Genomic DNA, 27,326 nt, shown 5'->3' on the forward strand with positions numbered 1-27,326 from the left:
GTGCCTGCTTGCAGAGGACACCACAGAGGTCTTTTAGGAAACTCTTCTACTGTCTTGCTGTTTGTTCCCTATTCCAAGGAAGGCCAACCACTGTCACAAGTTGTCTTATGAACTCCAATACCTAAACAGTGCAATGGGGTACTTCTTGAGGGGCAATAAAAACAGCACATCTTTCTCGATAGCAAACAGCACGTGCTTATGTGACCTCCATGCTTTCTCAGAACTTCAACAGCTACTTGCTCAGAATGCTTGCAAAGTAAATTAGCTGACCTTGATAATAAGGATAGCTCAGTTTGGAACTCTACTAGGTTACAAGGTAAGTAACCAATGAATGGCAGCCCCACCCGCTGCATTATCATGCCCATAGTGTAATATAGTCTTGTGGAATAACTTGAAATTCTCTTATTTGTTTTGGCAGAAACATTGATGTCGGAAAATGCATTGAGTTCACTAAAATTTATACATTTTGCAATGAAATATTCAGATCAATTTTCATAAAAATAATAGAGCTACTCATGAGCCTTTGGGCTGAACATTTTTTTTCCTGTGATTAGCAGTTTAAAAGCGGTTTCACCTTGAAGTGTGAGAGCCACAGTGCATTGCCAGTATACTGTAGGAACTCTGAAGTTGTGAAATTGTGATTCAGACATAGTGAAACCAGTGTTCCTCGTGCATTTAAGCTTGTGTTTAATTCTTCCACCATATGTGGACATTGGTGACAGGACTATAATTTGTTGCTCATCTCCAATTGTTAGTGAACTGAATGACTTGCTATGCTATTGAAGTGGGTAATGAAGAGTCAACCACATTGTTATGGGTCTGGAGTCAGGTGTAGGCCAGAGTAGTTAAAGATGCCAGATTTCCTTCCCTGAAGGATATTAGTAAATGATAGAGATTTTTATAATTGATGATAGTTTCAATTACACTGTTACCTGAAATAAATTTTTAAATCCACATTTTCTGATTCAAATTAAGTTCTTGCAGCTACCATGGTGGGATTTGAACTGATAATACTGTAGCATTAAATGAGCCTCTGGCTTGCTGGTGCAATGTCATTACCACCATGTTACCATTTCCCATAGAGTATGTGTGCAGTGCTTTGTGATAGTGTAACTGAGCAGTATGACTCTGTGCTCTTTTGTATGCCTTTGAAAATGTGCCAGCGTAAAATTAAAGATTTCTTTAAGCAATTATGACACTGACATTATTTCCCACAGTGGCAGCACTGTGCTCACATAGAACGTGATATTGACCCAAATTTGTTGATTAAGCACAAATAAAGTTGTGATTAAAAACAGAAATTCCTGTAAATGTGAAGTAGATCTGGCAGGAACTGTCAGAGAAAGAAGCAAGTTAACATTTCAGGTCAAAGATCTCCCATCTACAGCCTGTCTGTTTAGTTTGGAATCCCAATATCTGTAGTAATTTCCTTTGGTAAATTGTAATTCCAGTCTTAAGTCAAAATTATAACTTTATAAAACAGTAGAATCGGCAGAGAAGGAAGCTATTTGGCCCTGCTGTGTCCATGCTAGCTTTCTGCAAGACCAATTTATCGCCCCACTCCCCTGATTTTTTTCCATAGCACCGCATTTTTTTCCTCTTCGGACAAACAATTATCCAATTTTAAAAGTGTCCGCCACCCTCTCAAGCAGTGCATTCCATACTCCAACTGCTTACCCATTAAAATGTTTTTCCTTGTGTCATTTTTTTTTGCCATTCACCTTAGGTCAGTGTCCTTTGCTTCTTGATTTTTCCATTCATAAATAATGTCTCGCCAGCTTCACTTCACATCACTTCTCTTCAGAGAACAGCCCCAGCTCCTTCAGTCTAACTGATGCTCATCATATTGGAACCTTTCAGTGTAAACCATTTTTTAAAAACTCATTCACAGGATTTGTTGGGCAGCAAGCATTAGAGATCACCCACCTCTGATTGTCCAATGTTGTTGTGGACTTGAAATCCCTTGTAGTTCAGACCAGAAAAGCAAGGACATTAATGGGCCAGATGGTTTTGTTCAATAATGAACAACAGTTAGGTCATCGCCATTTGATTAGCTTTCAGTTCTAGATTCTTACTGAGTTCAAATTTCATCATTAGCTATGGGGATTTTGACTATCAGCACCCCTAGTGCTTTTAGGTTAAACCATGCTTTTTGTAACCATAACTTTACATTTGACCACAGGATGGTCTTCCAATCCAACATCCACGCGTTTGCTAAGATTACCTCTTACCACCCCTGTGGCATCAACTGGCTTTGCCCCTGTCTCAGCTTGTCTGAAGCTGAAATCTTCATTCATGCTTCCTTCACCTCAAGAGTTGACTAGTCCAATGCATTGCTGGTTGGCCTCCCACATTCTAATCTAAATTTGAGGTCATCCAAAACTCTGCTGACATGTCTTAACTAATACTCCTGATTAGTGACAACAGTTACAACCTGGTGCAAACATTGTCCTTTCATATTGAGATACCTTGACCAAGTTGAATAGTGCAAAAAACCAGCAAGGGTGAAGAAGTCAAGAGGGAAAGTGACATTTATCATAATATAAAGGTTAGGTGGTGCCATGAGTGGAATGTATCCTCCCTGGGAAAGTAGAGTGAGATGCAGTGTTGTGGGGGGGACCCATGTAATGATGGCGAAAGAAGCGTGATGGAGGGCCTATCATATTTTCAACTCACCCCTTTGCCCTTCTCGTCCCAATTTGATTCCAGGAAGTTTAGATTTAAAGCCATGCTTCCCATCCTGAAGTCATTGGAGAGCATTCAAAGCCTCATCCTGCCACTGCAGCATTCAACCCGTGCTGGATTTGGGACTGCACTCTGTGGCAGCCTGTCAGGTGAAACCTAGGGGTGTTCCTGTGTCCTGATGGTGGGGACCCCGTCCCTTCCTACTTGAGCAGCCTCTGCAGCAAGGTATCTCCACGCCTGAAGACCACTACCTGCCCTTTCAACTGAAGGGCAGCTAACACCTCCCTGACCATGACAACATGAGAGCTTTGAGATATTAGACATGAGGATGAAACAATATCTTTGTGGCCTCTTTTGATGTTGGAAAATGCAGGAAGAAGCAAAAAGATGAGATATGTAGAGCAGAGTGGAAGCAAGAACAATTGAAGGCACTTTCTTATTATTACTTAAGGTTATTTTAAATGAAACCCAGTTACAGATTTGTGATCCTTTCAGTAACTTTATCCTTTCTTTCATCCTCTCCTCTCTTCCAGTATTCTGGATTTCACAAAGAAAGATCTGAATCGGACCATGAGAGCCAATGGGGAGGAAGTCCACTGACAGATAATGCTTCCCCACAACTGCTGGGTCACACAGAAGGGTCACAGCCTTCCCAGCACGACATTATTTCCTGTGCCTATGGACAGTTTTCCGACAGAAGTTCGTTGTGCTACGGCTTTGCCCTTGAGCACTCCAGATCGGTGGAGGAAAGGCAGTCCCACTTCCACACCTCGCCGTGTGAGGCTGGAAGGTGCGAGGCAGGCAGATACTTTCTTGGGGGCTCGCAATCTGGAAGAGAGAATTGGTGGAACTCCTCTCGTATGACACTAGCTCTGACTAAGTCGTCTCCAGAGAGCAGGGAGGGATATGAAAACAGCATGCCACACATAGCTTCTATTCCCAGTATTCATGGTAAGCTCACTTTAAGGAAGGATCACCAGAAATTGGAAAATTTGCAATGTAGGAAGCAACCATTTCAATCAAAGACTGAATTACATTTTATTAGGAAAAGAAATCTTATGACTTGCTCAATGAGCTTTTCTATTGTAACAAAATAATCTGAGCACTGATACGTGAGGCTAAATTGCTTCTAAATGACATACTGTCAAGAAGAGAATACTGATGGGACTGATTTTTTACACTTTTAAGTGAATGGGTTTTGAGTGAGCTAAAATTGGGACCGTTCACAATATACTACCTTTTGGAAATTCAGAGAAAAACCAGTGTACATAAGGACCATACTCAATAATCTGAGCTTCCCTCCAATTAATGCAATATGTATCTCTGCATCAGAAAGAAAGATAATTGCTTAGCAGGGTTAATCTCCTCTTGTTTGAAAAGCAAGATGAAAATTTACCCTTCATACTTGGGCAGTAATCCTGTGGAAAATATCACCTTCCCATTGTATAATTTGCTGAAATTTGGTTCAATTGAAATGGTGTTTTGGCCAACATTCACTGCTCAACTAGCATGGCAGAAACAAAATAAATTAAATCTACATCACTATGTCACATTCTTGAGGTTACTGCACAATATTAGATTTCATCCAAGTTACATTTGCATACCTTGAGGATTAGATACTAAACAGGAAACTGAATAGGTACAATTGTGTCATTTCCAGGTTGGTAGACTGTATTACATAGAACATAGAACGTAGAACATTACAGTGCAGTACAGGCCCTTCGGCTCTCGATGTTGCACCGCCCTGTCATACTAAATCTGAAGCTCAGGAGAAAGTGAGGACTGCAGATGCTGGAGATCAGAGCATCAAAGGAACAGGAGAATCAATGTTTCCTGAAGAAGGGCTTATGCCCGAAATGTCGATTCTCCTGTTTCTTTGATGCTGCCTGACCTATTGCGCTTTTCCAGCAACACATTTTAAAATTCTAATCTGAAGCCCATCCCACTTATACTATTCCATGTACGTCCATATGCCTGTCCAATGACGACTTAAATTCAATTAAACTTGGCGAATCTACTACCGTTGCAGGCAAAGCATTCCATACGCTTACTACTCTTTGAACTCTTTCTCAGGAATGAGGGTCATTCCTGATGAAAGGATCTCGCCTGAAACCTCGATTCTCTGGCTCCTCGGATGCTGCCTGACCTGCTGTGCTTTTCCAGCACCCGACTCTCGACTCTGATAGACAATAGACAATAGACAATAGATGCAGGAGTAGGCCATTCAGCCCTTCGAGCCTGCACCGCCATTCAATATGATCATGGCTGATCATTCCTAATCAGTATCCTGTTCCAGCCTTATCTCCATACCCCTTGACTCCACTATCTTTAAGAGCTCTATCCAATTCTTTCTTAAATGAATCCAGAGACTGGGCCTCCACTGCCCTCTGGGGCAGAGCATTCCACACAGCCACCACTCTCTGGGTGAAGTAGTTTCTCCTCATCTCTGTCCTAAATGGTCTACCCCATATTTTTAAGTTGTGTCCTCTGGTTCGGCACTCCCCCATCAACGGAAATATGTTCCCTCCTGCCAGAGTGTCCAGTCCTTTCATAATCCTATACGTTTCAATCAGATCCCCTCTCAGTCTTCTAAACTCAAGGGTATACAAGCCCAGTCACTTCAGTCTTTCCGTGTAAGGCAATCCTGCCATTCCAGGAATTGACCTCGTGAACCTACGTTGCACTCCCTCAATAGCCAGAATGTCTTTCCTCAAATTTGGAGACCAGAACTGTACACAGTACTCCAGGTGTAGTCTCACCAGGGCCCTGTACAGCTGCAGAAGCACCTCTTTGCTTCTATACTCAATTCCTCTTGTTATGAAGGCCAGCATGCTATTAGCCTTCTTCACGACCTGCTGTACCTGCATGCTTGCCTTCATTGACTGGTGGACAAGAACACCCAGATCTCTCTGAACAGCCCCTTTACCTAATTTGATACCATTGAGGTAGTAATCTGCCTTCCTGTTCTTGCCACCAAAGTGGATCTCCGGCCTCTGCAGTCCTCACTTTCTCCTTTGGGGAATACAGTACCTATTCACCACACTCAGTGAGGTGTCCTTTTTTTCCTTCTAACCTCTGATTTTCTTTGTACCAAGTCCCTTGAATTCTTTACTCAAGACACATTATTCTGTCTCTCAGTCACTAGCTAGAGGCAGCAGCTTATAGGTAAATGGTGAGTGAGAAAAGGCAGCTTTCTTCCAATGCTTTGTTAGTTCTGTGCAAGGAGAGAGAAGATGTTGTCTTTTTAGAGTTTGGAGCCTTTCTGCCACCAGATAGTCCATCTGTGTAGAGTCACTCAGAGAGCTGTTGTCATGCTGAACACTTCAGACCTACCTTGGTCCTGATTGATAAATCAATCAATAGACTTCTATGGTTTAAAAAGAACTGCCCTGAATACATACTCATGATGATGATGAGTCCAGCAATCTTCTTCCACTGCCCTTCCATGTAAATATGACTCACAAAGAGATACAGTAACTTGTTACAACACTGCAACAAGTCCTTATATAGTTTCCGTGGTTTAAAACAGTATCCTTTTCACATTTTGGTCCACCACTCAAAAGTAAAGGAAAATGTAATGTTATGGTCTTTACACAATCCCTGTCAGTGACTTAGAGGTGTCGATCAGTTATATCCAAGTTTGCTGAGAATACAAATCTAGGTGAGAAAGTAAGCTGTGAGGAGAATACAAAGGTCTGGATCAGTTCAGAAAAATATTCAGATTGAACATATGATGAGCAAGTGTGAACATATCCACTTTAGCAGGAACAATAGAAAACAGCATTTTATTTAAATGGGAGAAGCTGGAAAGTGTTGGGATTCAGAAGGGTGTTCTTGTACACAAAATAAATAGAATACCGTGTAGGCCCGGCAAGAAATTAGGAAAGCAAATGGCATGCTCATCTTTATTACATCAGGATTGGAGCATGAGCATATCAAAGACTTACTACAATTATATTAGATCTTAAAGAGACCACACTTGGATACTGTGTCCAGTTTTGATCTTCTTATCGAAGGAAGGATAAATCTACCCCAGAACCTTGAGTTGTCTGATTCCTAGAGTTAATAGTTTGTCTTATGATGAGAGTATGAGTAACCTCGACCCATATGCCATAGAATTCAGAAGGATGAGAAGTGATCTACTTCATAATATAAAAATGAATAAAGAACTTGATGGGCATGTGCTGGGAGTATGTTTTCCCAGCTGAGGAGTCTAGAACTAAAGGTCACAATCTCAAAATAAAGGAGCAGCTAATTAAGATGGAGATGAGGAGAAATTTCTTCATTCAAAGGATTGTGAATCTTTAAAATTCTCCGAGACACTGTACATACTCATCTGTTGATTATGTTCAAAACACAGATGAATGGAGATTATGAGAGATGGGGAGAGTGCAGAAAGGTGCAGGTGAGGTTGACAAGCAGCTGTGATGTTATTGAAAGGTGCTGGGGGGCCACATGGTGTAACAGCTTTCATAATGAAAGGAGTAGGGACTTCTTGCTGCAATTGTACAGGGCCTTGGTGAGTATTGTGTGCAGTTTTGGTCTCCTTATCTGAGAAAGAATGTTTTGCCTTTGGAGAGAGTGCAACAAGCATTGACCAGGCTGATTCCTGTAATGGCAGGACTAATGTATGAAGAAATATCATATCAATGAGGAATATATTCACTGGAGTTGAGAAGAATGAGGGGAGATCTCCAAGAAATGTATAAAATTCCAACAGGACTAGACAAGGTAGATGCAGAATGGGTGTTCCTAATTCAAAAATGAGATAAGAGTCCAGAGAAAATATGTTCTTGTTAAGGTGAAGGGCAAGGCTGATAGCTGTAGGGAATGCGGGATGATTAGAGAAATTGAGGTTTTAGTTAAGAATAAGAAGGAAGCATGCATCAGGTATAGACAGCAGAAATCAAGCGATTCCCTAGAAGAGTTTAAAGGCAGTAGGAGTATACTTAAGAGGGAAATCAGCAGGGAAAAAAGGGGATATGACATAACTTTGGCAGATAGGTTTAGGGAGAATCCAAAGGTATTCTACAAATACATAAAGGGCAAAGGTGTAATGAGGGAGAGAATAGGGCACCTTAAAGATCAGCAAGGTCACCTAAGTGTTGAACTGCAGGAGATGAGGGAGGTACTAAATGTGTATTTTGCATCAATATTTACGATGGAGAAGGAAACGGAAGATACAGAATGTTGTGAAATAAATAGCCATATCTTGAAAAATGTCCAAATTGCAAAGGATGAAGTGCTGGACATCCTAAAATGCATAAAGGTGGATAAATCCCCAGGCCTCAATCAGGTGTACCCTACAACTCCATGGGAAGCTATGGAAGAGGTTGCTGGGCCCCTTGCTGAGATAGGTGAAAACAATGACTGCAGATGCTGGAAACCAGATTCTGGCTTAGTGATGCTGGAAAAACACAGCAGTTCAGGCAGCATCTGAGGAGCAGTAAAATTGACATTTCGGGCAGGTAAAATTGACATTTCGGGCAGGTAAAATTGACATTTCGGGCAAAAGCCCTTCATTCCTGATGAAGGGCTTTTGCCCGAAACATCGATTTTACTGCTCCTCAGATGCTGCCTGAACTGCTGTGCTTTTCCAGACTCTTGCTGAGATATTTATATCATTGATAGTCACCGGTGAGGTGCCAGAGGTCTGGAGGTTGACTAAGTGTTGCTACTTTTCAGAAAGCTGGTAAGGAAAATCCAGTGAACTATAGACCGGTGAGCCTGACGTCAGTGGTGGGCAAGTTGTGGAAGGAATCCTGAGTTTAGGATTTACATGTATTTGGAAAGATAAGGACCGAATAGGCATGGTCAAATGGCTTTATGCATGGGAAATTGTGTCTTACTAACATGATTGAGTTTTTGAACAAGTAATGAAGAGGATTAATGAGCCCAGAACAGTGGGCGTGATCTATTTGGACTTCAGTGAGATGTTCGACAAGCTTCCTCATGCTAGTCTGGTTAGCAAGATTAGATCTCATGGAATAGAAGGAGAACTAGCCATTTGGATACAGAGTTAGCTCGAAGGTAAAAGACAGAGCATGGTGGCGGAGGGTTGCTTTTCAGACCGGAGGCTTGTGACCAGCAGTGTGTCATAATGAACAGTGCTGGGTCCACTGCTTTTTGTCATTTATATAAATGATTAGAATTAGAATTAAGATCCTACACTGTGGAAACAGGTCCTTCAGCCCAACAAGTCCACACCAATCCCCCCAGACTTAAACCCCATCCTACATTTATCCTGGACTAATGCACCTAACCTACACATCCCTGAACAATTTAGCATGGCTAATTCACCTAACCTACATATCTTTAGACTGTGGGAGGAAACCAGAGCAACCCCATGCAGACACAGAGAGAATGTGCAATACAGACAGTCGCACAAGGTTGGAATCGAACCCAGGTGCCCAGCGCTGTAAGGTAGCGGTGCTAACCACTAAACCACCATGTCGCTGATTTGGATGTGAACATTGGAGGTATGGTTAGTAAGTTTGTGGATTACCCCAAAGTTGGAGGTGTGGTGGACAGTATAAAAGGCTACCTAAGAGTACAGTGGGACCTTGGTCAGATGGGCCAGTGGGCTGAGGTGTGGCTGATAGAGTTTAATTGAGATAACTGCGAGGTGCTGCAATTTGGAAAGACAAATCAAGGCAGGACTTATACACTTAACTGTAAGCTCCTGGAGAGTGTTGCTGAACAAAGAGACCTTGGAATGTAGGTTCATATTTCCATGAAAGTGAAGTCCCAGGCAGACAGAATAATGAAGAAAGCATTTGGTAGGCTTGCCTTTATTGGGCAGTGCATTGAGTATAGGAGTTAGGAGGTCAGGTTGCGGCTGTACAGGTCATTGGTTAGGCCACTTTTGGAAAATTGCATGCAGTTCTGGTGTCCCTCCTAATGGTAAGGATGTTGTGAAACTTGAAAGGTTTCAGAAAAGATTTACAAAGATATTGCCAGGTATGAAGGATTTGAGTTTTCGGGAGAGGCTCAATAGGCTGGGACCATTTTCCCTTGGAGCATCAGAGGCTGAGGAGTGAATTTATAGCAATTTATAAAATCATGCGATACGTGGATAGGGTAAATGGACAAAGTCTTTTTCCTGGGGTGGGGGAATCCAAAACTAGATGGAATAGGATAAAATTGAAAAGAAGAAGATTTAAAAGGGACCTAAGGGGCAACATTTTCATATAGAGGGTGGTGCGCATATGGAATGAGCTGCCAGAAGTAGTGGTGGAGGCTAGTACAATTACAACATTCAAAAGGCTTCTGGATGGGTATATGAATAGGAAGGATTTAGAGGGATAGGAGGCAAATGCTGGCAAATGGGACTAGATTAATTTAGGATATCTGATCGGCATGGGTGAGTTGGACTGAAGGGTCTGTTTCTGTTCTAACCATCTCTATGACAGTGGAGTCCAGAACCAGGGGGGTCACAGTCTAACGTTATTGGGTAGGAGATTTAGATCTGAAATGAAGAGCATTATTTTTCACCCAGAGAGTGTCGAGCCTGTGCAATTCTTTGCCATTGAAAGTGATTGAGGCCACATTATTGAATGTTTTCTAGAAAGTGATCGTTATTATTCTTAGGGCTAGAGGGATCAAAGGGTAAGGTGAGGAAGTGGGAACAGGAATTGGATGATCAGACTGCCTGGCCTACTCTGCTCCTATTTTCTATGTTTTGACAAATGGCCTACTCCTGTCCTCGTGTTCGTTAGTTCAGAGCATTGGTGAGACTATCCTGTGTGTAAATTGGCTGCTGCATTTGCCTACAAACAAAAGTGATTTCGAAGTGATTGTAAATTGTGGTGCGATCTCCAGAGGATTGGTGAAGTTATTTTATTACAGTCTTTTTCTTAAGTAGTCCATGCCCTTATCTTTACAGCACTTTTATAAGCAATGGTAATATCTATCTAACATGTGATTAAATTTACAATAGGAAAGAAATGGAGTAGGTCTTTGTTTACTAGCTGTTCTAAAGAAAGTGCAGAATGCTAATCTTTCTTGTGTTGCCTTTGGAACCATGACAAGAAAGCAGCTCCAGCTCTCCTAAGAAAACCAGATCTGCACAGCTCCTCGAAGCTTGCACAATATTTGGCTGATTCTCACACCAGCTGGATGTGAATTATTCTCATATTGATTCATTTGACGCTATCTAACACAATGAACACTTTCTGGTTCATTTCAACTTAATTATTAATAAAGCTGGATCTCTTCCAGATCTGTGTTGCTGTGGCTGGAGGATATTTTCAAGACATTAGCAATGACATGTTTATGTAAACATCAAGCTGAGTTGCACAATTCCTGATTAACATCTTTCTCATCATTTATTTGAGTTGATATCTTACATCAAAATGGTGACCATGTCTGATATTGGAGTAAAATTTATTCCACTGTTTACCTGCAGCAATATCACAAAAAGTTTTTTTTTTATTTCATGTGATTTTTTTTTGTCTAAATAGTAAACAGAGGAAATCTATGAAAATGCATGCTGCAGTGTCAGTGTACAAAGTGACCAGAGAAATTCTTAACCTGTTGTTTGATTATAAGTCAAGTACTCAAATCTATGTTCAATCTTTGATTTTTGTACTTACTTGGCACTTGGTTAAAATGTCACTCTATCTCTGTTTGTGCTTTTTGTAGAAGCTTTTCCAGTTTACATTTGTTAAATGCTAAAAAGATTTCTTTTATTTGCACCAGCTGCAAGATATTTGTTGAAGCTCTCTGAGATATCTATGAATTCTCAGGCTCACTCCTGGCAAATAAGAGGAGAGCATGGAAAGGAAAAAATTAGACAATGTTCTGTCTGTCAGTAGAAAATTGTAACTCATGGATAGGTCCCCCGTTATGCACAAGATCTTTCATCTAATTTGTCAATCAGATGACCTTAAAGACATTATATATTTTTTTATTTGCTCATGAAATTAGGGTGCATGGTATTGGTGGCAAAGTACTGACTTGGATTGAAAATTGGTTGGCTGACAGGGAACAAAGAGTAGTGATAAACAGCTCCCTTTTGGAATGGCAGGCGGTGACCAGTGGGGTACTGTAGGGATGAGTGCTGGGACCGCTGCTTTTTACGATATATATTAATGATATAGAAGATGGTATTAATAGTAACATTAGCAAATTTGCTGATGGTACAAAGCTGGGTGGCAGGGTGAAATGTGAGGAGGATGTTACGAAATTACAGGGTGACCTGGACAGGTTAGGTGAGTGGACAGATGCATGGCAGATGCAGTTTAATGTGGATAGATGTATGGTTACCCACTTTGCTGGCAAGAACAGGAAGGCAGATTACCATCTAAATGGAGTCAAGTTAGGTAAAGGGGCAGTACGAAAAAGATCTGGGTGTTCTTGTACACCAGTCAATGAAGGCAAACATGCAGGTACAGCAGGTTGTGAAGAAGGCTAATAGCATGCATAACAAGAGGGATTGAGTATAGAAGCAAAGAGGTTCTTCTGCAGCTGTACAGGGCCCTGGTGAGACCGCACCTGGAATATTGTGTGCAGTTCTGGTCTCCAAATATGAGGAAAGACATTCTGGCTATTGAGGAAGTGCAGCGTAGGTTCACGAGGTCAATTCCTGGAATGGCGGGACTATCTTATGTTGAAAGATTGGAGTGACTGGGCTTGTATACCCTTGAGTTTAGAAGACTGAGAGGGGATCTGATTGAGACGTATAAGATTATTAAAGGATTGGACACTCTGGAGGTAGGAAACATGTTTCTGTTGATGGGTGAGTCCTGAACCAGAGGACACAGCTTAAAAATAAGGGGTAGGCCATTTAGGACAGAGATGAGGAGAAACTTGTGTGGAATGCTCTGCCCCAGAGGGCAGTGGAGGCCCAGTCTCTGGATTCATTTAAGAAAGAGTTGGATAGAGCTCTCAAGGATAGTGGAATCAAGGCTTATGGAGATAAGGCAGGAACAGGATACTGATTGAGGATGATCAGCCATGATCATAATGAATGGTGGTGCAGGCTTGAAGGGCAGAATAGCCTACTCCTGCACCTATTGTCTATTGTCTATTGACAGTATTGGCAAGGGCAACATTTTCACCCATCCCTAACTGATGTTGACTTTATTGCACCACCGCCTTCAGTGTGGTCTCGTGCTGTTAGGATGCGACTTTCAGGATTTTCACCCAGCAAATTTAAAGGAATAGTGATCGAGCTTTAAGTCCGAATATCTATGACTTGGAGGGAGTTGGCAGTTGTAGCATTTCCATGTGCTTGCTGCCTTTGTTTTTCCAGGTGGTAGAGGTTGTAAGTTTGGGAAATACTATGAAGAAATCTTGGTGAGTTGCTCCACTGCATCTTTTAGCTGGTACACAATAGAGCCAGGATGCCTTGGTGATGGAGAGAGTGTCTTTCCTGCAAGTTGATTTGCAAATGAAGAGTATTCAACATATTCCTGACTTATGCCTTGAAGATGATGGACAGGCCTTGCCACATTTAACTGAGTGTGGTGTCAAGGCACACTGGCAAATTTAGAATCAGTGGGAATCTGGAGAAAATTTTCTGGTTGGAATTATATCTGGCACAAAAAAAGATAGTTGTGGTTGATGGAGGTTGTCATCTCAGTTCCAGGATACCTCTGCAGGGGTTCTTCAGTGTAGTGTCCTGGACCACTATAAGGACATGGAGATGTTTGCTGATGATTGCATCATGTTTAGCATCATTCATAACTCCTCAGATATAGAAGCAGTCCATGTCTAAACTCACTAAGTCCTGGATAATACCCAGATTTGGGCTGACAATGGCAAGTAACATTCATGGTAGGTAATGACTATCTCCAACAAGAGAGAATTTAACCATCGTTCTCTGACATTCAATAGCATTACCATTGCTGAATAACTGACTACCAACATTGTGGAGTTTACTATTGACAAAACTGAACTGGGCTAGCCATCTAAGTACATTGGCTACAAGAGCAGCTCAGAGGTGAGGGATCATGTGGTGAATAATTCACTTCCAGACTCCAAAAGCCTCTCTACTATCTACAAGATGCAAGTCAGGAGTGTGATGGAATGCACCCCAGTTGCCTGGATAAGTGCAGTACCAACAACACTGAAGAAGATTTGCATCATCCAGGGCAAGGTAGCCACTCGATTGGCACCACATCCACAAACATTCACTCGCTTTTGCATTAGTAATCACTGGCAGCAGTGCATACCATTTACAAGATGCACTACAGAAATTGACTAAGTCTCCTTAGATGCCTCTTCAAAACCCATGACAAGTTCTATTTCGAAGGTCAAAGCCAGCAGTTGTGAGACCACACCACCATTTGCAAGTTCCTCTCCAAGTCCCCACCATCCTTACTAAGAACTATATCCCTGTTCCTTCTTTGTCACTGGGCCAAAATTCTGGAACTCCCTTCCTTGAAGAATTGTAGTTGTGCCTGCGTCAAATGGACTACGATGGTTCAATAAAGCAGATCACTCTTGTCTTCTTAAAAGCCTAGAGGTTCTCAGGTCCTAGAGGAAAGGATATCCAGGGCTGTTAAGGAGTTCAAACTAATAACGTGTTGGAATGGAATTGCTAGAAATATCAGAAACTTACTTTGATTTGATTTGATTTATTACTGTCATGCGTACTAAGGTATGGTGAAAAGTCTTATGTGCTTTACAGATTGTACTATACAAGTGCATCAGGATAACAGAACAGAGTACAGGGTTCAATGTTCCATCTGCTGAGAGGATGCAGAGAGAGACCGACATTAACATTAAAGAGATCCATTCAAAAGTCTGATAACAGTGGGGAAGAAGCTGTTCTTAAATCTGTTCTTGAAACAGTTTATATGTGTATACAAACTTTCATGTTTTCCGCCTGATGGAAGTTGGTGGGAAAGAGTATTACTGGGGTGAGAGGGATCTTTGGTTATGTTGTTTGCTTACCTGAGGCCGCTGGAAGTGTAAATTAAGTCAGTGGATGGGAAGCTAGTTTGTATGATGAACTGGGCTGTATTCACAACTCTCTGTAGTTTATTTTGGTCTTGGGAATAGTAGTTGCCGTACAATAGTGTGATACAACCAGATGGGACGCATTTTATGGTGCATCTGTAAAAATGTGTAACAGTCTTTATGGACATGCCAAATTTTCTTGGTCTTCTGAAGAACTGGAAGCATTGCTCTGCTTTCTTGACCATAGCAGCAACGTGGGTGGACCAGGACAGATTGTTGGTGACTGCCACTCCCAGGAAATTTATGCTTTCAGCCAGCTCCTTTATTTTGCTGAAGCCAATGCAGAGATTGTTGTCTTTATACCATGCCGATTAGCATTGGACCTTTTTTCTGTATTTTGTCTTGTTTGAGATCCGACCTATGACAGTGTTTTCATTAGCAAACCTGTAAATGGATTTGGGGCAAAACTTGGCCACACAGTCGTGAATGTATAAGGCATATAGTAGGTGGCTGAGTATGCACCCATGTGCGGCACCAGTATTGAGGATTATCATGGAGGAGGTGTTGTTGCCTATCCATACTGATTGCGGCCTGTTGGTTAGGAAGTCGAGAATCCAGTTACAGAGGAGGGAGCAGAGACCTAGGTTCCGGGGTTTGGAGATGAATTTATTTGCTATCGTGGTGTTGAAGGCTGAGCTATAATCAATAAGTAGGAGCCTGATTGTAGGTATCCTTGTTGTCCAGATGTTCCTATGATATGTGTGGGGCCGGGAAGATGGACTCTGCTGTGGACCTGTTGCAATGTTAAGTGAATTGCGAGAGATCAAAGTAATCTGGGAGGCTGGAGTTGATGTCAGCCATGGTCAATCTTTCAAAGCACTTCATAATTATGGATGTCAGAGCTACAGGCGATAGTCATTGAGGCACACTGGATGATTTTTCTTTGGTACTGGGATGACAGTGGTCTCCTTGAAGCAGATGGAGACTTCAGACCATAGTAAGAAGAGGTTAGAAATGTCAACAAATACTACCATCAGCTGGTCTGCACAGTATCTGAGTTCACAGCTGGGGACTCCAACCGGGCTAGTCGCTTTCCGTGGGTTCACCGAAAAGAAGGCCGATCTAACGTCTCCAGCGGTGACTGAGGGTGCAGGTGCATCCTGGGATAGGTGACATTATTTCACTGCTCTTCTGTTCAAAGAATGAGAGAAAGAAAGTCAAATTAAAGGAAGGAATAAGACAACTTGAATGGCGAGAAATCAGATTAATCCATAGAGCAGAAAATTAAAACAATTGCTCAATACAGAGAAAGAGGAATGACCAAAAAAAAATTGCTTGACTATGTCATTTTCAAAATAAAATAAGTGAACTTGATGCAATTACTTATAATTAGCATTGGGATGTAATAAAGATTTCAGAGACATGGCAACAGAGAGAAAGAAATGCAACTAATTATTTCAGGATATAACTCTTTTGGGAAAAAATATGAAGGAAGGAGGAATTATGGAATAAACGTAATGTTAGAAGTAGAACAATAATGTTAGAAAAAACACTGTATTCTACAAAAACATAGATACAGAATTCATGTGGATTGAGTTAAAAGACAAGGGAACCATCACAAATAATATATAATAAGAACTAGCAAATAATGGAATAAAATCAGAGAAAGAAAAATGCAGTCAAATCATTGAGTATCAGGCAATAACAGTCATGGGAGATGCCACCTAGTCCCAAATAAACACTGAACTAAGGTGATTGAAAAAAGAATTGGATATGACATGAGGAAAATCCCTTTTTACACAGCTGGAATGCACTGGAGACAGATTCAATCATAGTTTTCAAAATGGAATTGGATAACTATCTGAAGAAAAATGGTTTTCAGGACTTTGGGGGTAAGGCCAGGGAATGGGACTGGAACTCAGTGTCTTGCTATTGCAGAACCCACCCAGGTAGTATTAGTCAACTTCTGTGCTGTAACCTTTCTATACTTCTATTAAACTGACCAGAAGAAATAATAATTGAGAAAAGGACATGCAAAGGACATGGAAGAACAGTTTTAAAAATTGAAAAAGGAAGAAAAATGACTAAACCAGATTATTAAGGAATAATAGAATTAAGTAAAAGTGTGCGATAAAAACATTGTAATAAAATAGGGAAAGGATTGCTAAAGATTGAACAAGATAAGCTCACAGATAATGTAAGAGAATTAGCAGACTATTGAGTAACCACATCATTTTTTACTAACTAAACTAACGAAACAGACAGTTCTTTTGGGAATGAGCTTAAAAATAATATTACTACTATTGGGATAGAAAAAGGAGAAAACTAATTAACAAACTAGCAAAGCTGAAGGAGGATAACTTCCGAAATCAGGATATACCCAAATATATGCAAGGAACCCAAGGAGGAGATAGGAGAAACAGTTTTCAACATGTCATAAAAAGGCAGATGGTTAAGGCTACTCCAACACACACATTAGAAGTCAGTACCAAACTTTAGAAATCCAGACCAATGGACTGCACCAAAATACAATAGAAAGGCATCTGAGGATGAGAAACATATCAACATTATTCGCATGGTTTGTCAAAAGATTAAGTCATACTCCGTAATCCTGAAAAAAAAACCTTTTGTGAAGAGGTAACAGCAGAGTAGAGAGGGGTAATGAAGTAGATGAGGTATACTTGGATAACAAAAGGCTTTAAATTAGGTACTATGAGGTTGAGTCACGACAAACACTTGGGCATTTGGAACAAAATAAGAAAATGTCAGAAATGCTGAGCTGATCTGACAGCATCTCTGAAGATAAAAACACAGTTAATTTGTCAGGTCAATATAATCTCATCAGAAATAACAGGAGACACAATGGTGAAAGGAAAAAGGAGTTATCAATTACCCTACTTCATATCAATTTTGTCATTTATTTTCTCCTGTCTTTCACTCAATTATAGAACTTCCTTTTGTATCCCCCACAATTTCCTTGCTTTAAATGTTAAATCTCTAAATTTGATGGTTGTCAATCATTTATTATTAATTACAGGGATCTGGGCTTCACTGTTTGGGGCAGCATTTATTGCCCAACCCTACCTATCATCTTGAATGGTTGCAATTCATTTGGTGTAGGTACACCTACAGTGCTGTTAAGGCAATAGCTCCAAGATTTTGACCCAATGACAGTGAAGGAACAACAATATATTTCCAAGTCAGGATGGTAGGTGGCCTGGAAATGAACTTGCTGGTGGTAGTGTTCCCGTGTATCTGCTGCCCTTGATTTTCTAGAGCGTAATGGTGAGAGTTTGGAAGCTGCTGTTAAAGGGTCTTTGGAGAATTTCTGCAATGCATTTTCTAGATGGTATACACTGCTGCTACTAAGTGTTGGCGGTGGAACAAGTGGATGTTTGAGGATATAGTATCAATCAACTAACTATGCCATGGAGGATGTCAAGCGTCTTGAGTGCTGTTGAGTGCTGTGAGAGCTGCACTCATCCAGGCAACCAGGGAGAATTCTGAATGCTCCTGACTTATGCCTTGTAGATGTTGGACTGGTTTTGGGGAGTCAAGAGGTGAGTTACTCACCACAGGATTTCCAGCCATCCAATCTGGTCTTGTAACCACAGTATTTATATGGCTAATCCAGTTTAATCTCTGGTCATGGGTAACCCCAGTATGTTGATAACTGAGGATTCCGTGATACTATTCCGTAATGCTATTGAATGTCAAGGGGCAATAGTTAGATTCTCTCTTGTGGGATGTGGTCATTGTTTGGTATTTGTGTGCCATGAATGTTACTTGCCACTCGTTAGTCCAAGTCTGGCTATTTTCAAGGTCTTATTCTATTTGGACATTGACTGCTTCAGGATCTGAGATTTGTGAATGGTGCTGAACATTGTGCAATCATCAGTGGACTTCCCCATTTCTGACCTTACAGTGGAGGGAAGGTCATTAACGAAACAGCTGCAGATGGTAAAGCTTAGGGCACTACCCTGATGAACTTCTGCAGAGATGCCGGGAGCCTGAGATGACTGACCTTCAATTGCCACAACCATTTTTCCATGTGCGAGGTAAAGCTGAAATTTAACTCTGTCCCGAAATGCTGTCTGACCTGCTGAGTATTCCCAGCACTTTATTATTTTTACAAATTTCCAGCAGCATTTGCAATATTTTGCTTTTGGGTGATGGTTATTCAATTTGCAGAAGACTTGAAAAAACTGTTTTACGAAGATGTATACTGGAACAACTGCATGTCTATAAGATCACAGCCATGGGCAAATCACAACTTTATCGACAGGTCTGTCTGTCTGAGGCAATAACTGGAAAGGTGAAATCTACTGGTTATACTTTGAATCATGCTGTGAAATCAGTCAGTGTTAATATTAGCTTAGAAATGCTTAATGCATTTAGCTAAAATTCCTTGATGATACTTTTAGAGTTATTAACCTGTTTAAAGTAATTGGAAGGTTAATTGTCAGTGTAGTGTTACAAATTGGAACTGAAGCACTTGTACTCTTATGTACCTAAAATAATTAAACAGCAAGTTGTCTTTATTCTTGAAAAGAGTTCCGAATGTGTCTTTAAAAATATGTGCTCAAGCCAAATGTAATTTTCCAATTAGTTTCAAGCAGTTTGCCTTTGCAGTGATGATACTTAGAATTTACAGCACAATTGGGACTTTAATGAGCTTTGCATGCAGTCCATCTCTTTGCATTCACCAACCAGATGGCAATGCACCCAATTATGCTGTTATATTATCAGCTTCTTTGTTTTCATCTACCATAGTTTAAAACCTTAAGCTAAGGGGGAATCAGAAAGTAAATTGAATCCATCAGTCTCTGAATTATTTATCTGGTGAATGATACAATAGACCAATTGATGGTTTGAATTCCTCTGTCACAACACAATTACAGAGCATTTTGTCAGGAAATGCAGATGGCACAAATATGATAATAATCAACATTAATTTAAGTGATGTGTGACACGTTATTTTTATGTAACAAAATACAAACTAATTTATAAGAACTGCTGTGACAATTCAAAAGCTGCCCCTTGCTTTCCAGTTTAGAATTAACTGTTAAAAACAACAATGTTTAACCAATGAATTTTTATTGTTATACTAGTATTTTTATTATCAATGTGAAAATTATCCTTAAACTTACAGACAGGAAGAGACATTCCAAGAATTGTGAATTGCTACAAGTTACTAGCATGTGATAATCATGTCTTGGATTTTCATAAAGTTGTTGGATTTCTACTTTAATTGCCTGGTAAATAGGGACAGAATGTTTAGTGGTGTGATAATTGTTAAGACTGCCAACCAGCTTTTCTTCCCCTAAAATTAACTAATTGAAATTGGAGAGTTGCATTCCTTTAGATGGTGAATTGTTTTCGGAGATTTTTAAAAATGTCAAATTTAAAATGATCTTTATTTCTTACTTCTTTTTCTATCTCTTTTCTCTACCCTTTCTATTATTTCATTCTGTTTTATCCATGCCTGATTTGATGTTAAATCCACCCACTCCAATTCATCTTATTTGTCAGCCCTTCCTCTCTTGCTGCTCAACTCTGACAATATTTAAGGAGATCCACCAGTACAAAATCAAAACATGGAAAATGTGAGCAGATCTGAAATACAAATTTAAACAATGAAATGTTCAGCAGATCAGGCAGCATCCACAAAGGGGAAAAAAAAGAGTTAACGTTTCAAGTTTCTCCATATATCCTTTCTGACCTGCAAGTATTTTCAGAACTTTCTGTTTTCATGAAGGATATACAGTGTTGGCCAAGATCTTTGCTGTGCCATTATCAGCTGGTACAGCCAACAACATTATGGGTGAAGCATTTTTGAAGCTCAAGGATGTAGGAAGACACACATGCCAAGCAATTCCCTACTTTAGCAAATTCTGAGTTATAGACTTCCTCCCTCAAGTGATATTTGGGCAGCTGACTGGCTCAGTGACAGAAGAAGTCCAGCTCCTTTGTTTATTAACTTATATCCTTGAAATAATTGCTGAACACGTGGATTAAATTCATTCAAGCAGTGCAGCTGAATTCTACTGCACATGATATTGGCAGACAGCTGTTTAATATGAAGTTTTAGCATTTTTTCTATCCACTGTTGTAGAATCAACAATTCAGTGTCTCAGTTAAAAGATTGCAGAGGAAAACAAAGTGTTTCATGAGCATTAAACAATTATCGGCTAATATTTCCAACAGTGAGTTCTGGGCTTATTCTGGGGATATTATTTATTTTGCTGTTGTTATCTTTCATTGCAGGAAGAGGACATTGGGATGAAGACAGCGTTGTCAGTTCACCAGATCCTTGTTCTGCCAGTGAATCCGGGGACAGGTACCACAATGAGAGGTATCAGAGTAGTCCACATGAGCCAAGTAAAATCGAGACTCTGATTAGAGCAACACAGCAAATGATCAAAGAAGAGGAGAGCAGGCTGCAAATGAGAAAAACTACCTCGGATCAGTTGCCGCCGATGAATGGTGTAGGCAAGCTCCATGCTGCATGTTTTAATGTAAGCTACCAACAGCAACAAATGACCAGTGTTGTGTGTCGTGCTCCACCAATGTCTAACATCTCTCGCTGTGATCACCTCCAACAAAGAGATGGGAAGATCGTCAGCCCTCACGAGAACGAATACAATGGCAGCCCCATTTCACTCTCAAGAATAAGTAGCCCTAGTTCAGATCGAGTTTCAAAGACAAATGTAGCCTTAAATAAGGACTACCTAGCTTCAGACATGTCTCCTCATCAAACAGGGGGGAACTGTGCATCATCCCCAAACTATTACTCCACCCATCCCCGACAGTACTTTGATAAACATGCCTATGCACTGACTGGCTATGCTTTTGAGCACCTGTATGATAGTGAAGCCATTAAAAACTATTCTCTGGGCTGCAATGGCACTCACATTGACGTGACCTCTCACTTCCGAATGCAACAGGATCCAACCCATGTACACAAGAGCACCACGGTAATTATTACTAATGGAAGCTGATGTTTCACTGTAGTAGAAGTTAGGGTGAAAAATAGCAAGCAGGAAGAGAGCAGCAACTTGGATTTAAAGGAAACATTGAAGCTGCACTTGTATTCCCAGTGCCAGCTTGCACATGGGCACTGAACCGGGTTTATCACTCTGCTGTGCTTGACAGTCAATCTAGTGTATGCACTACACGTTTTAAGTTAATCAATAAGGCTGGTGGGGCAGGAAAGCTTTCCTCTTTTCTATTTGTGGCAAAATCATAAATATGATTTTTTTTTGAAAGGCGTTTACAATTTTGCTACACATAGCACACAAAGTTTTCCCCCTCTTATTCCCACTCCACCCCATGGTATAATCTGCATTAAATGGTTAGTCAGTTACATCAGAGTTAAATATAAACCAAGCTATAGGATCTATTTTGGTTTGTATTTCAATGCGTTTAATGAAAGTTTTTCTAAAGCATTCTGGCAGGAGTATTAAGACAGGGTTGAATAATTTAACCTTCTACAATGCACAGATTCAAGTGTAATAATTCCTAACTTTAAAAGCAAAGTATTGATTGTGATAAACTGGCAGAATGGGAATTACATCTAGCTGATCAGCCTAAGGTAATATCATAATGGCGAGCTGGCTGGTTGGCAGCACCCCATATCAATAAGTTAATTCACATTAGTCACTTATATAGCTGAACATTGAGGGCTAAATTATGTTGAATCAGCCACATGTTGCTTAAAAGGACTTGGTTAACATGGAAAGGAAAAGATTTATGAAAGCTTTCATGTATCAAAGAGCAGTTTGAACGTTGGCATCAAAGTCTATGAGTGTAGCAGTGAAGAATGATGGGCACTTGACTTTAACATCCATCAGCTCATTTCACTCTCCAGCCTTACCAAAATGCTTGCTTGTGAGACAGGAAATCTCGTGTTTGCAATTGGAGAAATAAATGCAGTGAACCAACTAAACAAATCAAATTGAATTGAAGTTGCTTGGCACACAGCGGGTCTTTTTTTCACAAGGTATTTAACACGTTTTACACGTTGCTTTCTTTTGCTGAGTTGTTCACACAGAATGATGGCAGTTCCAGCAATTAACAAAAGAAAGTCGTAGACCAACACTTAAGGAAAGATTACACAAAAAAGATTTTTTTTTCTGTTGGTTACACTCAAAATATTGAAACACCTGTACAAGTTAGGCCTATTTTTGTTCCCATTGCAAATGCCTTTCCTTAAGTATCTACTTTCCATAAGAATACAAGTCCAGTTTTTAAGGTATCTTGAGATGCAGTGGCAGTGTCTCTACCTCTTGGCTAGGCAGCCCAGGTTCAAGTCCCACCAGCCCCAGACATGTACCATAACATTTCTGAATAGGTTATTTCAAAAGCCCACTTTTGAACTTGTCATTTTAAAAGAAAATTTGTGCCCAATAAAGGAAAAAGGAGTTTGCTCACAAATCTAATCTTCTATCAAGTTTTCCCATCCAGACCCAGCTGTGTACAGGAAATCCAGTTTTTCAGATTTTTAAAATCACTTGCCTTGAATTTGAGTAATCTTATGATGAATTTGCAAGTCCCTTTCAGTCAACCCTTTTCAGATTGACAAGCCAGCCCAGCCTGAATGACAAGCCTGCATGGTGGCTTGTAACAGGCCTCATTAGCTTGTGGTTCTCTACCTTAGAAACTGCCTGTTCAGTTTGACATAGCAGCTAGTAAAAATGGGTAGAAAAGGAACAAGTCAAATGGAATGAAGCAAATGGCAAAAGCAGGCCAGAATGCTACAGAACTGTATTCTGTTTCTATGGTAATTGATTTTCAATCTAGAAAGTCATTTTTACTTAAAAGCCAGAGGGGTCATTTGGGGCATTTTTGGTTATTTTAGCAACTTACCTCAATAGTTCTTTCTCTGTACATGACAGAAACTATAGTGAGTCCGTATTATGAAGAGAATTGGATCATCCCCAATATTCTTTTAAACAGTCAAGAATACGATTGAGAACATGATGTTTTCCATTCAATAAGATCCTATTGAATATCTTCACTTTTTTTGTTAGGTTCCACTGATCAGCCAGCTCCATGTTTTGGCAGGTGTTCTGCCTTTAAACTGTACAGTTCCTGGCTTGTTCCATTATTGTTTTAATAGATGAAACTGTAAATAATTGAGTGCATGACTTGAGATTACAGTTATGGTCAAAGCTCAGAAAATTTGACTTATTGCCTTTCCAATAATAACAAAAAAAACTGGAACTCTGAACTGAAACTGGAACGAGATGTATGCGATTAAATTATTGTCCTACTGAGAGTTAATTTTCTTACGCAATTAATTTCTTTCTAACTTCAGAAGCTAAACAAAGACATACTTTATCAGCCCTATACTACAGCAGGTCACTAAATACCATACAAAGAATGACAAGAAATCACGTGACAAGAAAGCTGGACCATGCAACAGCCCTTGAAGCACCAGTAATGGCATTTGATATTTTGAACAATATAGAGTTTCTGTTTATTCAGGAGGCTGGGTGCTTATTCATGGATAGATTAGGGTCTGCCTTGCTTTCTCTGTCTTGATGTCCTGATTTTAAAAAAATCCGGTGATATTCTGTTGGAAATGTTACTGTTCTGATAAAATTCTGCCTGCAACCCACCACTTAACAGTGTACAGTTGTTGGTAGCCTTGTAGTACATGTTGATGTGAATACAATTGTAAAATGGTGCCAAGTTCTTTTTGTGTATTCATATAGATGACTATTATTTGTATAGTTAATCCCTAAGATCCTGTAAAGTGTTTCCTGTTAGATTTATTTATATTGTAAATAGTTCTAACATTTGAAGTACATGTGCATAAAATGTATTTATTATGTGAAGAAAGAATGTTTTGGGTTTTGAAACATAGTTACAATTAAACAGGTTTTTTGTTTCTATGAGTCCACTCTGGGCAATATGAGCATTGTGGTTGTATAATGAGTCAGGAATTTACAACGTAGAGACTTTACAGTTTTCTTTGAAGGGCTAAAAGTTCTTAACTTTCTTTGGACAGTAAGTTTTGTGCACATCAATATGGAGGGTATCGGTGTTGGAAAATTGAGACTTTCATCGACTGGTTTTGAAACACTCAAATAAAAGCAAAATACTGCAGGTGCTGAAGATCTGAAATGGAAGCAAAGTGCTGAAGAAACTCAAGAGCTTGGGGTTCCAAAGAAGTCATCAGATTCAAAACATTAACTCTGTCTGTCTGTCTCTCTTTCTATAATGGTGCTAGACCTACTGAGCTTTTCCAGCACTTTCTGTTCTTGATTTTAAAACGCTCATAGACCAATTGTCTTTTTACAAAGCTCCAAGAAAGTAATTTGGAACAACATTTTTTACTAGGAGAAAGTGAGGACTGCAGATGCTGGAGATCAGAGCTTAAAAAGGTGTTGCTGGAAAAGCGCAGCAGGTCAGGTAGCATCCAAGGAGAAGGAGAATCGATGTTTCGGGCATGAGCCCTTCCTCAGGAAGAAGGGCTTATGCCCGAAACGTCGATTCTCCTTCTCCTTAGATGCTGCCTGACCTGCTGCGCTTTTCCAACAATATTCTTTACTGCCCATTTCACTTCACGAAGCAGCGTGTTGCAAGAGAATTGCCAAATTAGAATCAAGCTCTGGAAGCTTTTGTATTGTGGTTCATGTGTTTATGCCACTTGGTAAAGAATGCTTAGAATTTACATTGCTCAGTGATCATTCATCTTTGTGGGTGCATGCTCAAATACAGTCCAGACCAATGGGATAATATTCATTTTTGCTTCTTTACTTTCATTCATGAGGTTTGGGTATTGCTAGCTGTGCCAGGATTTTATTGCCTATCACTAACTATCCAGAGAGCAGATAAGAATTAACCACATTGCTGGGACTTTGGAGTCACATGTAGGCCATACCAAGGCAGGATGTTAGATTTTCTCCATTGAAGTTCATCAGTGAACTTGATGTTTTTTTTTCTGGCAATCAATAACACTTCCATGTGTCATTATTAGATATTTAATTCCACACGTTTATTGGATTCATAATTTCAACACCTGTCATGGCAGGATTCAAGGCCAGGTCTCCAGAATATTATCTAGGTCTCTGGATTAATAGTCTAGCTATAATATGATTAGGCCAACAGCTAACCTCTGCTGTGTATATGGGTACAATGTGAAATGAGTTTGAGCAGTCTCAATCCAATTCCTAGGGTGTTTGCCCCAAAGCGCATAACAAGTTTGGTAATCACACTTGGGAAAACCACAAGGTAGTTGGAAGGAAGTTAGAAGCATGTCAAAGTGGTACAGTATGGTGTGTTTTCCTGACATTGGCACTGATAAAGAGAGCCTTACTTCGTGTCTGGCTAACCAGTGTGCATTTATTGCATGAAATAAGAAGTGTTCCATTTCCCAGGAACGGTAAGCACAAAGCGAGGCTAAAGTTGGTCTGTCGTGATCACAACAGTCTTTTGGCCGTATGCGCAACATCCTGAAAAGAAGGACATGTGTAAACTGGGCTGCTGCCTCACCACTGGCTGTTTTGTATAACTGGCAAAGACAAGTTCACCATCAAAAAGTCAAAGGTACAAGGTTTCATTAGGATTTTTATTTCATGGCACCTCAAACCAGCAGGAAGTTAGAATGTTCATTGCAAACAAAGGACAACATTTTCATCAATCTTCTTGGTACTTGTTGAGGTGACTGAGCAGACTGGTGCAGAATGGAGCATTTTTGCATTTTCCACTTGTATTTAGCAATAACAATATGTCACATGATATACAACACAGACTTGTTTTCTTCAGTAATTTATACTTTGCTGCTTGGGTAATCATTTGGGAGTGAGAATGAAACATCCATTTCACCGCCCATTCAATTTTCATCTCTTTGAATTCAGTGGAGACAAGAGCACTGTTGTGATTCCACTGTCTGGAACTAAAACTTGTCCTAAAACCATGGACTTTCAACAAAGATATTTTTTGAAAAGTCAACTGCTAAGAGAAGTCTGGAATACAGTATGTGCAAGTTTGTTTTGAACAACTGACATCAATCAACTGATGAGACAATTGGACGTACCTTTGACTTAATAACTTAAGCATTGTTTTCCTGTCCTTGCAGGCAACCATTCAGCATTAATGCTGCACCAATATCACTCTCCTCCCCTTCCCAGCCTTTCTTCCAAGCTTGCTGACTGTCATGATGAATCCTTACAGGCAGTTGGCATTCATCTATCCATGAATCACAGTTCCTGGTTTAACATTGTGCCTGGGGTTTACTCTCTATTATGTGGAATGTAGCATTCTTTCCCAATGTTTTGTCATCCCGTAAGCTAGGCTACAATTACACTTGTGATGGAATTTAATGTCAGTACTGGGGGATCTCACCCATCAACTGGAGAGTATGAGACCACATCAGCACCTTTCAGTAAGGCCTGCCATATGAAGTGTTAACCAGGCATTTACCTGGGCATTGGTGGCCTTTCCTAGCATCAAGAGAGTGGAAGTCCTGTTTGCCAAGTAGAAGCCTGCAGCTTTTTGTTGCACAAGAGCGAGAAACCTGGAAGGCAGTGGCTTCTGGCAAAATTGGGAGAGCTGTCTCACAGACTGGTCAAGCAACAGCCTGACATAGTCATCCTCATAGAATCATACCTTCCAGATAATATCCTCGACACCACCACCATCATCCCTGGATATGTCCTGTTCCACCACCAGGACAGATCCAGCGGAGTTAGCAACACTGTGGTACACAGCTGGGAGGGAGTTGC

At 40.3% G+C, this 27,326-nt stretch overlaps 1 protein-coding gene across 5 annotated transcripts in view; it reads left to right on the forward strand.

The window, feature by feature from the left end:
• Positions 1–24,478, forward strand: part of sim1a (SIM bHLH transcription factor 1a) — a 92,994-nt gene extending 68,516 nt beyond the window's left edge. For 4 of the 5 annotated variants that reach the window (XM_072553200.1, XM_072553190.1, XM_072553171.1 and 1 more), the window contains exons 11-13: positions 3,219–3,636; positions 20,860–21,569; positions 23,912–24,478. In XM_072553200.1, coding sequence (XP_072409301.1) covers positions 3,219–3,636; positions 20,860–21,569; positions 23,912–23,962 — 1,179 coding nt within the window. In that variant the 3' untranslated portion in view covers positions 23,963–24,478. Of the gene's footprint in view, positions 1–3,218; positions 3,637–20,859 lie in introns of all 5 variants that reach the window. The other variant, XM_072553210.1, reaches the window with a different exon arrangement.
• The last annotated feature ends 2,848 nt before the right edge of the window (positions 24,479–27,326 follow it).

Source organism: Chiloscyllium punctatum, chromosome 3 (assembly GCF_047496795.1).
Source record: "Chiloscyllium punctatum isolate Juve2018m chromosome 3, sChiPun1.3, whole genome shotgun sequence".
Classification (NCBI taxonomy): domain Eukaryota; kingdom Metazoa; phylum Chordata; class Chondrichthyes; order Orectolobiformes; family Hemiscylliidae; genus Chiloscyllium; species Chiloscyllium punctatum.